The 12,181-nt window shown below is 34.3% G+C and overlaps 1 protein-coding gene across 4 annotated transcripts in view; it reads left to right on the plus strand.

Moving 5' to 3' along the window:
- Positions 1–12,181, plus strand: part of LOC145269868 (uncharacterized) — a 52,744-nt gene that overhangs the window by 25,034 nt on the left and 15,529 nt on the right. For all 4 annotated transcript variants that reach the window (XM_080125606.1, XM_080125605.1, XM_080125609.1 and 1 more), the window contains 2 exons: positions 1,044–1,115; positions 10,835–10,862. In XM_080125606.1, the coding sequence (XP_079981732.1) occupies positions 1,044–1,115; positions 10,835–10,862 (100 nt within the window). The remainder of the gene's footprint in view (positions 1–1,043; positions 1,116–10,834; positions 10,863–12,181) is intronic.

Genomic DNA, 12,181 nt, shown 5'->3' on the forward strand with positions numbered 1-12,181 from the left:
TCAGAATCTATTCCATTTATCACTTATCGTTGGCAAATTTTTGACTTTGAAGTATTTTTTAGCTCCTTACATCAAGTGGCTTCATGCCTTGCCTGAGGTGATTTCTATAAGAAAAAGAAAATTAATGGTTTGCAAGTAATCTGCAATGAATGCACACAAATCTATTGTAATAAAAAATACCATTAAATAACATTTTAGAAAGCCATAAAAATATTTAAAAAAAAACATTAAAAATATAAAAACACCATAAAAATCCATTAAAAAACATTTTAAAAACCATAAAATATTTAAAAAAAAAAAAAAAACATGAAAAATATCATAAAACACCATAAAGATCTTCAAAAGCCGTAAAAAATAAAATTAAGTGTTTTCAAAGCCGTAAAAAATACAATTAAAACACATTTTAAAAAGTCATAAGAAATATAATAAAAAACATTTTAAAAAAGTAAAAAATACCATAAAATTTTTTAAAAAGCCATAAAAAAATTAAAAATATAAAAAAAACATAAAATATAAAATAACTAAGAAATGCAGAGTGTCTTTTAAAAAAGAAGTTATGTATTTTATGTAAAATAAACTGAAATCTAATACAATGTCACAAAATAAATACAAGATTTCACAAATATTTTGCATAACTTTCAGATTCTGCACAGTTCGATTTCAAAGAAAAAAATAGGGTTTAATTTTTATAATTGTCCAATTTTGAATCTTAGATTTTGAACATGAAATTATTTTATAATGGGCAAGCAGATTTACGATTGCTGATTTTACAAAAATAAAGACAAACATTGGAGGGGGGGTAGTTTTTAAATGATTGCGGGTAATTTTATGACCTTGCCACTTGGACTTGAAATGAATACATTACAAGAAATTGGGCTAGATAATTAACCATGTTTTATAGAGTGATTCTGCTTTCTGATTGGTCAATAGCAGATCGTCGTTCCATTTGATTGATCAGTTCTAATCACCACTATCTATTTATATTAATGGTTATTTGATCCGTTTTTTTTTTTTTTTAAAGCAATGTCTGCTTGATTTTGCAGCCGATCGAAAATTGCCAGGTGCGGAAAAGAGGAGTCGGTATTATCTGAAATACGGAAATCCAAACTATGGCGGTGAGTTTGAGATTTCTGATCCTAACAGATCAAAACCAATTTTTAAATCTTTTTTTTTTTAATTTTTTTTTTTCCAAATTGTAACGACACAATCTAAGAATGACGTCAACATGTACATATCCGATTTCTCTGGTTTGAAAACTGCACTTCAGTTTTTTAATGCACAAAAAATGCACAAAAACTTTTAGAAAAACAAAATGGACGTTTCATATATTCACTCCATGTCGTCATCTATGTAAAAGGCAAAAATAACGCTCACGTTTTTGTATGTCAAGCAAAGGCTTTTTTCACGGGGATTCTCGGGGGTGGCACTATTTTATTTTTTTTTATGTACTCCGTAGATCATAATATCTACGATTTGCGAACGCATGTCGTATTGACATTTATTTACATTGACTTTTATAAAATTCACGCTATTCCTTCCTCCCACGTGTTTGTTCGTTTTTTGTTTTTTTTGTATAAAAGCAAAACTAATCGAAATCAAAGGCAGATTCCTGGTGTTTCGTGCTGGGATGTCCAGAATGCAATCAGCTTTGATCAATTTGGGGAAAACCCTTCATATCAGACAATTGCTATTCATTTGGACACTCCCTTTTTGTGGGGAGTTGGTTTTCCCCAACATCGTGAGGAAACAAATAAATGAAACAGCAGAAAGCTGAACTGGCCCTCAGCCAACGTTCGTTTCTTCACCTGCTAGCAAGTCAACTTTTTGATTGACATCGCTAAATTTGAATGTTTTTTTCACTTCCTGTGGCCTCGAAGTGTAGCGGTAAGATGTCACGTTTTCTTTCACTTTCTTTTCTGCCTTCAGGTTTTGTCACGGGTTCGAGCCTCCCTTCCTACTAACAATTTTTTATTTTTTTATTTTTACACCCCCCAAACACCCGGGCAGCACCGGGTACCCCCCGCTAGTATTTCATAAACATTTACTGTGTTATAAATCTCTGTCCATCTTTCACTTTTTGAACGCATTACACCTCCATCGCATCATTCTCATATCATTTCTGTACAGGTTTCACTTCCGTACATCATTACACTGCAAAAACATGCCTGATAAACACTTTCTTTGGTTAAGTGATAACATTTGCTGATTAATCTTGGCAGAAGTTCTATCAACTAACTCCATATTTTAACATGTTTTCCTTACAAGTAAATGTAATTTAACCTTGTTGAGTTAAAAAAAAAAAAACTGGGTACTTGTACAGTTTAATCAAGACATTAAAAAAATGAAAATATCGAAAAAAGATTACACTAGCGCACAAGTACATGTATTTGGTGACTTTAATGTCTACCACAAAAACTGGCTGTGATTCTCTACTTACACAGATGCAGCGGGCAACACAACTCATAGCTTCTCTATATCTCACTTCCTATTGCAAATTGTTGTTTCCAACCCGTTTCCCTGACCAGGAAGAACAACACGCATCACTTCTAGATCTGTTTTTAACCACAGTTCCAGATGATTGTATAACGAATGCTGACAGCCCACTTGGGAACGCTGATCATGCAGTGATAATGGTCGAAATCGTCCTAAACTCTCGAGCCAAAACTGAAGAGCCAGTGCTCAAAACAAGATATTATAAAAAGGCTGACTGGGAAGCCATCAGATCTTATCAGAGATGCCCCATAGGGAAATATTTTTTCTCTTCCTGCTGAACAGTGTGCAAACGAGACCATTGAATGGTTCAAAACTGCAATCGAAGCGCATGTTCTCATGCAGAAATTTTATAGCAAGCCCCACTTTCCCCAATGGTTTACTTCGACTTGCGCAACTGCCATTGCTCAAAGGCAGCATGCATACCGCAGATTTAACCAACATAAGTCCAGTTCAAACAGACAGAAATACATAGAAGCTAGAAGTAACGTTAAGAAAGAAATAGCGACAGCTAAGAGAGAATTTACGGAAACCACTAAAAAACGCATCGAAGCGCAAAAATTAAGAACTTGTGACTTCTGGAAAATCTACAACAGTATAGTAAATAATGGGCAATCAACAATTCCTCCACTAACCAACAATCATGAGGTTGTTTGCTCGGCAACCGACAAGGCTAACATGTTTGTCAGTCGGTTTGCCTCAAATTCCACACTGGACCCTTCCAACCACCCCCTTCCTGAATTTCCTATGCGGACAGACGCCACGCTAGACGATCTGAAAACTACTGACACCCGAAAGTATCGTGTACCTCTATAAGGCCACCATTCGCCGATGTATGGAGTATTGCTGTCACATTTGGGCTGGTGCATCGGCTACTAGTCTCTCGCTCCTAGACAAGGTTCGAAAGAGAGTCGCAAATCTGAAAGGCCCTGAACTGGCATCTAAGCTTCAGCCTCTGCCCATCGACAAAACGTTGCATCCCTCTGCTTGTTCTACAAGTATTTTAATGGTGAATGCTCTGACGAACTGCAAGCACTTGTGTCCCCACGACGTGAACACCCTTGACAAACCCGACAGGCTGCTAAATCCCACCCCCACACTGTAGAGATCCCTAGATGTAAAAGATCTTTCTACTTCAGTAGTTTCTTCCTCAAAACCGCTAGACTTTGGAATTCCATTCCAGGTCCCTGCTTCCCCAACTGTACTGACGTGCAGAAGTTCAAGTGCAATGTGAACTGACATCTCGCTGCCCAAATCCCTACATAGTACCCCAGTAGTTGTTGCCCCTGATAGTAGCCCCCTACACCAAAGTGGCAATGTGCCTTGTTTGGGGTGAAAATGTAATAAAAAAAATATTGTACGTATTTATTTTTATGAGAGTGCAATAAAGGTAGCCATCTTTGAATTTTTGAACATGAGAGATAACTCGGTTTAAAGCACCGACACTCCCTCCCCATCTTTAATACTAGCTTTTCTTCCTAAAAATTGAAACCTGACTACTTTTTGCTCGATATCATAAATTGTTTTTCCGCTTTAAAAAAAACAAACTACTTGATCAAATTAAGTGAAATTTTTTTTGTTCGGAGAACTTCATTCTATAACGGATACATACAATATAACCTTTTTTTTTTCTCGATATTTTCATTTTTTTTAATGTCTTGATTAAACTGTACAAGTACCAAAAACTGATTTAAATATACAATATATAACTATAATCATATTTATAATCATATTTACTGCTTTTAGTAGTGCGTCTGTGGATTTGGGCAATTTATTTTTTTTTTTTTCAGGCCTGACTTAAAAATATTTTTGCAATCACACTAGCACTTACTCTTCGCTGTGCTCCAATAAAACTTTGTGACAACCTCAATAGCTTTGCCATCTAGATTCAATTTCTCCGTATGAGTTCTGATGCATCTCTAGTGTCTTACGCTTTTTTTTGCATATGAATTAGTTACCCTCTCTCTGTATCTAATTCCACTGCGTTTCTCAAGTCAAAAATCTATATATATATAAAAGGCAAAATGTGTGTGACCATTTCGTGTATGTCTCGCAAAGGCTTTTCTCGCACATGGTCTCGGGGGGGGGGGAGGACCGCTTAGAAGTCTTTATATAGGGCGTAGATAATATCTAGGATTTGGGAAAGCGCGTCGCGTATAGATTTATTTACATCGACTTTTACAAAATTATTGCTTTTTTGGCTTCTCGCATGTTGATTGGGCTTTTTCGTATAAAAAGCGAAACTAATTCAAACTAAAACAACATTCTTGGCATCGCGCTGGGAAACGTCCAGAAGCAATCAGCTTTGATCAATGTGGGGCCAAACTCCTTTCATATCAGACATAATCAATATAATCAATCTTGACAATGGGGCCCTCTTCCCAACATCTTGGGGAAAAAACCAAACAAACCAGTCAAACAAACCCAAGTTAACTGCATGACTTCTATTTGACCTCAATAATTAGGTCAAATAAAAGCAGCAGAGTTAACTTTTATTGCTGCCACCTGTCAATAGTTAAATAAATAAATTCATACGTGCTTCTCTTGTCTGTCTCCGTAGCCCAGTGGTTAACGTTGTACGTCTTTTTTTCACACTTTAATTTCCAACTTTGCTTCAAGGCTTCGGGCTCGATCCTCCTACTCACCTACCAAACCTTTTTTATTTTATTTTAACCCCCACCCACCCCCGGAGTTTGGATTTACTCAAAGCCACACACACCTCAACCCCCCCCCCCCCCCCCGCTAGTATCGCATAAAAGTTAAATTACATTTGACTGCCTTTCAAAAACCGGAACAAGGGAACTTTCATCTCTCACGACAATCTATACAAAACTTCCGGGACGACAAAACTTGAGATGAACAAAATTCAATACAGAATAAGTTGATGTAGACCCTAACGATAAAAGTAAACCTGTCATTGTGTTCTTGTTGTATGACATTCTCTCTAAGCGGGTTGAACTGACTTCCTCCAAAGGAGGAAGTGTCAAGAGAATATTAAATTCACAAGCAGTCTCAGTCACTTGTATATCCCCATTAGGGAAGACTAGCCTGGGTGCCTGGCGTTGCCCGGGTGTTTGGAGGTGTGTGTTGATCAAAAAAAAAAAAAGTTGTAGTGGGCAGGCAGGCAGGCTTGAACCTGTGGCGCAAAGATGGAAAAGAAAGTGAAAGTGTTGGGTTAGGGTGGTGGTTGAGCAAAAAATAAAAAAATAGAAGTCGCAAGCAGGCTCGAACCCGTAACACTCCAGAGGAAAAGGAGGTGAAAAAAAGCTGTCTTACTGATATGCCTACCGTGTTTGTGACGTCACGGGCAGTAAAAATAACGCCTTTTATGCGATATTCTGGAAGCGAGGGTTGAATGACTTGCAAAAGAATGTCAACGAAAAAAACGACCCTCCGTGTAGAAAAGTGCCAAGTTGAGAATGAAAGAATTAATGTTTTTGGCCAATTTTTTGATATTTGTCATCCGAAGGGTTGAGCTTCAAAATGATGCTGATCTTGTGAAAATCCGTCGCCTCTGTCAAAAGTTTTAGGCAGACATACAAACATACATACACACATTTAAACAGATTTTTACCCTTTATAATATAGACTAGCGGGGGTATCCGGCGTTGCCCGGGTGTTTGGAGGTGTGTGTTCTCTTAAATAAAAAAGAAACCGGGGGGGGGGGGTAGGATCGACCCTGAACCCTGAGGCGAAGTTTGAAAATAAAATGTGAAAAAAACATGAACCATCCAGCCAGCCAGAATGAGTAACTGAAAGATGTTTGAATTTATTTAAGTAAGAACCAAATTGACAGGTGCGCGCACAGAAGTCGTAGAGCGTTATGACGACGACGTAAGCAATAGCTATTCAGCAAATGAGGTCAATGACCAGGTTTGTTTGTTATAAGTGAAGTAAAAAAGAAAACATAAAAACTAACGTCAAAACTTAAGTGGGTGGGGGGTAATCAAAACATGGAAAAAAAGTCACAAAAAAATCTAACATAAGGCAAACGAACGGTGTTAAATGTAAAAATCGAAAAAAGAAAACAGAAAAAACCATGTGAAAAATGGCTTAAATAAGCCTGTTTACATATTAAAATTAAAAAAATCAGTGGGTACCCGGTTGTTTTTGGGTGTGTGGTCTGGGGTCGATAATCGAAGTAAAACAAAAAAAAAACAGAAAACGAACGTTACATGAAAAATGGCTTAAATAACACTGGTTCAATATTTAAATTCAAAAAATCGAAAAAAAAAAAAAAGAAAGACGTCTCACACCACGATTCGAACCCAAAACGTTTAGATAACGAACCAACGTGCTAACGTGACGTACATGAAATTCAGTCAGTTCTTCAACTATTTAAAGTAAATCGGGTCATGACGTCATTTGACGCATGTGTAGAACCGGTCGTCATCACGAGGGGGACGGTTTTTGTTGATCCCCACCCCCTTGTCGAAAATTGTCAATTTCGGGGTGAAAAAAATGAACGTTTTTGGCCAATTTTTTGATTTTTGGGCGAAGGATGGGGCTTCAATATGATACCAAGTTTGTGAATTTTCGTTGTCTGTCGAAAGTTTTTAGTGGACACACAAACAAACATACATACGTACATTTTCGCTTTTATATATATAGACTAGTGGGGTGCCTGGTATTGCCCAGGTGTTTAGAGGCAGCGGAAATACGAATGGTTGAAATTAAAAAGTTAAGTGAATGAATTTACGCAGGTGCGTAAATTTAATGAGGTCAAACGTCACGCCATAGGTAAATGAAATCCCGCACTTAACTTTGGCTGCAAGCCAGTTTCCCCAAGATGTGGGGAAAACCAGCTCCCCCATAAAAAAGGAAGTGTCCAAATGAATAGCAATTGTTTGCTATGAGGAGTTTCCCCCACATCGATCAAAGCTCATTGCTTTTCTGGACCTCCCGGCACGAGTGCCAGGTAGACACCTTGGTTATGGATTCAGTTTTGCTTTTATATGGAAAAGCCAAAGAAACACGTAGAGTAAGAAATATTGCGAATATAGCGTGTAAAAGTCACTTAAATAAAAGATATTTATGACCTCCTTTTGTAAATCGGAGATATTATAATCTAGGAAGTATATAAAAAGTTTTAAAATGTCACGTTTTCTTTCACTTTCTTTTCCGCCTTCGGGTTCGTCATGGATCTGAGCCTCCCTCCTTCCCTCCCTACTAACACTTTTTTTTTTTTCTTTAACACCTCCAAACACCAGCGCAACACTGGGTACTCCTGCTAGTATCTATTTATAGTATTTATTCAAGGAGAATCCCCATTTAAAAAGTAACTTCATTTGCATATTACATTAAAGAAAATTGATTTCAATGTTATCGTTTTCTTATTGTTTTGTTCTTTTAGAAATATTATTACAAGTTGATTTATTCGTCCTCCGACAAACAACGGATTGAACCTAGTAATTCACTTCTATTCATCCGTTCGAACTTTTCTCAGTAACTATGCCTTGGATGTTTTTGAAATTTTGCACAAACATTAATCATGGTGAAAGTAAATTTTTTCACTTGTGGAAGTGGACTTGACATGCTCCGCTTGTTTAATTTATTTTTAATTTAATTAATTTTCAAATAGTACCACTGACACTAGTGCTTTTTAAAACGCAAGTTTATTTAAGCTATGAGAGTTATTTCCGAGGTTAATTTTCATAGACGAAAATTGATGTATTTTATGCTTTTATAAATCCAAAACATGTGATTCACTTTCATTAAAATTGTAAGAAGGTTAGGACATTTGATATATCTTATACAGTATATGACTGAATGTTCCGCGCCTGCCAATATGCTTCAAACTGGCAACGCTGGATGTATAAAGTTAGTTTCTAATAATAGCATTTTTATGAGCATCCCATCTTGTTCGCTCTTCTTCGGAGAAAAAAAATGCTTTTTCTATATAAACAGAACAGTAGATGTATTTGGGTGCGTGTCTGAATGTATGTTTGTGTATGTGTCTCAGTGTATGTCTGTGCGTGCGTGCGAGTGTGTCTGTATGTATGAGCGTTTGTATCTGTATGAATATTTAACCGATAAACTCCTAAACTACTGTTTACATAATAACACTGAAATGAACAGGTTATAGTAATTATACACAAAGGATGGTTTATAACGCGTAAAATCTTTGTTTGGATGGATGAATAACGCGTACAGAAATATGTTAGCAAGTTGAAATGCAAAATACTCATTTTAACTTGCCGACATTTTATTTTTGAGTCCAATATCAATTCATTTGTTAAAGTTGTTTAATAGTAAATCTTTCTTATCAATCTCTCTATAGTGACTTCAGTGGAGTGCTAAATGTTTTGGACTTGGTCATTTCTTTTTTTGTACGGTGCAGAACTCAAATTTACATATGTAAAGGCACTGCACCGTTTAATAATTTTCACCAGGATTTGATGTCCCTGGGGGACTTTTGGGGCTAAATGGGTGGGAGGGAATGCTGAACTTAGTCATTTTTTTTATGCCTCGTACACTGTGCACTCACGGGGGATGATGCATGCTTCACTTGTTAACTTTTGAAATCACTACCATATTTTAGGTACAATATAATAATCAATAGATAATTTGCTTTAAAATAATACATAATCTGCATGAGTAAAAATATCATATTTGAGCATATTTTCTGACTGCGCAAGCCCCCTCCCCCAACCACCACTACCACACACACACACTTTTTTAGATCCATCTCAAGAAAATTGTCTTTTTTTTTTTTTTTTTTTTTTTTTTTTCAATTACATCTGCTTTTTCTCCAAATTAAAAATTCCGTAGAGCATTTATAAATATATTTCGAAAAATTCTAATAACGTGTTTTCTTACATTTGTATAAAGCATTGTAGGCAGAACGTAAATTTTTTTTTTTTTTTTGTATTTTATTTATTTTTTTTTATTTTGTATTTTTTTGTACTTTGTATTTCTGTTATTGTATTTTTGTTTTCGTTTAAATCTTTTGATGAATTTTAAAAGCTAAAATTCAAAAGATGAACAAGAAATATATTTTTGATCACTAACGACGAATGTAACATTTGCGTTAATCATAAAATTTTAATAAACATTATAAAACATCTCCATTGACAATCATAAAATTTTAATAAACATTATAAAACATCTCCATTGACAATCATAAAATTTAATAAACATAAAACATCTCCATTGACAATCATAAAATTTTAATAAACATAAAACATCTCCATTGACAATCATAAAATTTTAATAAACATTATAAAACATCTCCATTGACAATCATAAAATTTTAATAAACATTATAAAACATCTCCATTGACAATCATAAAATTTAATAAACATAAAACATCTCCATTGACAATCATAAAATTTAATAAACATAAAACATCTCCATTGACAATCATAAAATTTTTATAAACATAAAACATCTCCATTGACAATCATAAAATTTTTATAAACATAAAACATCTCCATTGACAATCATAAAATTTTAATAAACATTATAAAACATCTCCATTGACAATCATAAAATTTTAATAAACATAAAACATCTCTATTGACAATCATAAAATTTTAATAAACATAAAACATCTCCATTGACAATCATAAAATTTTAATAAACATGATAAAACATCTCTATTGACAATCATAAAATTTTAATAAACATTATAAAACATCTCCATTGACAATCATAAAATTTTAATAAACATTATAAAAAATCTCCATTAACAATCATAAAATTTTAATAAACATTATAAAACATCTCCATTGACAATCATAAAATTTTAATAAACATTATAAAACATCTCCATTGACAATCATAAAATTTTAATAAACATGATAAAACATCTCTATTGACAATCATAAGATTTTAATAAACATTATAAAACATCTCCATTGACAATCATAAAATTTTAATAAACATTATAAAACATCTCCCTTGACAATCATAAAATTTTAATAAACATTATAAAACATCTCCATTGACAATCATAAAATTTTAGTAAACATTATAAAACATCTCCATTGACAATCATAAAATTTTAATAAACATTATAAAACATCTCCATTGACAATCATAAAATTTTAATAAACATTATAAAACCTCTCCATTGACAATCATAAAATTTTAATAAACATTATAAATATCTACATTGACAATCATAAAATTTTAATAAACATGATAAAACATCTCCATTGACAATCATAAAATTTTAATAAGCATAATTAAATATATACACAAATGACATGACATCATCCAAATATTTATTGCGTCCAAAAGAAAGGAAACATTTAAAATATTTTTTAATGGTTGGATAGAGGAAAAATCTTATTTTTTTCCTTTTTTTTTAAAATAAAATTTTTTCTTTTCTTTTACCAGGAATGCGGGGTCTTATTAGTAATTCTCGGTAAGTAGACGTTCTCTTTTTTTTTTTTTTTTTTTTTTTTTTTTTTGTTTGTTTAGCGTGTATTTTCTATCTGATGTTGGTCACACTCTTAAGAATATCGTTGACAGTCGCTCAATCTCTTTTACTGTGCTTTTCCCTCAGTTGCCCTCAACTGAGATGTTTTGTATCCATTTATGAAACCAGAGCATCATTACAACATGCCTATTTGACTGCAAGCAGTTGCAATGTACAGCTGATTCCAGGCTTGATATTAAATCTGAATTAACTCTCTCATCAAAATGTTCATCACAAAGTTACCAAACAATAGTTTTGTTTTAATCTGCATCCTCCAAACCAAAGAGTTAGTGGGAACCAAGCAACATAGATCCCATGAAGACCAATGAAAACGTTTTCCACATGTTTGAATATTCTATATACCAAATTTCAAGTTTGTAGATAAAAAACGTTGAGTATATAGGTTAAGAAGTGTCTACACTTATGCTCATTTTTATAAGAATATTAGATTATGCACATGGTGTTTGGAAAATTGATGGCTTAACTTTGAGATTGTGTTATTTGTGTAAAGAAACCTATACGTAGAATTAATCTTTAATTTTTTATTTCAATAATTAACACATGAGTAAAATGGCTTGTTTATGAAAATGCATTCTGGTGGATTTAAATTTGCATTTGCATTTTATTTTATGCTATTGCATTTTTTTATTTTCATAAACACTAGAGAATGACCTCCAATCTGTAGTGGAATGGGGACAAAAATGGATGGTCACGTTCAATGCCGCCAAGACTAAACTAGTTTCATTCAATAATTACAAGAAACCTTCTCTACCACCTATAGCAATGGCCAACGACTCTTTATCTGAGAGTACATCTTTCAAACTCCTTGGCCTAACGTTCACAGGAAACATGAGTTGGAACAATTACATTGAAGGTATTGCCAGGACCGCTACAAGCAAGGTGGGCTCTCTCTACCGTGCTAGAAAACTACTAACACCCGAAAGTATCCTGTACCTCTATAAGGCAACCATTCGCCCATATATGGAGTATTGCTGTCATATTTGGGCTGGTGCATCGGCTACTAGTCTCTCGTTCCTTGACAAGGTTCAAAAGAGAGTTGCAAATCTGAAACTGTCATCTAAGCTTCAGCCTCTGTCCCATCGACGAAACGTTGCATCCCTCTGTCTGTTCAAGTATTTTAATGGTGAATGCTCTGACGAACTGCAAGCACTTGTGCTCCCACGACGTGAACACCCTCGACAAACCCGACAGGTTTCAAAATCCCACCCCCACACTGTAGAGATCCCTAGATGTAAAAGATCTTT

The sequence above is a fragment of the Euprymna scolopes genome, chromosome 45, assembly GCF_053919585.1.
Source record: "Euprymna scolopes isolate OS-2025 chromosome 45, ASM5391958v1, whole genome shotgun sequence".
Classification (NCBI taxonomy): domain Eukaryota; kingdom Metazoa; phylum Mollusca; class Cephalopoda; order Sepiida; family Sepiolidae; genus Euprymna; species Euprymna scolopes.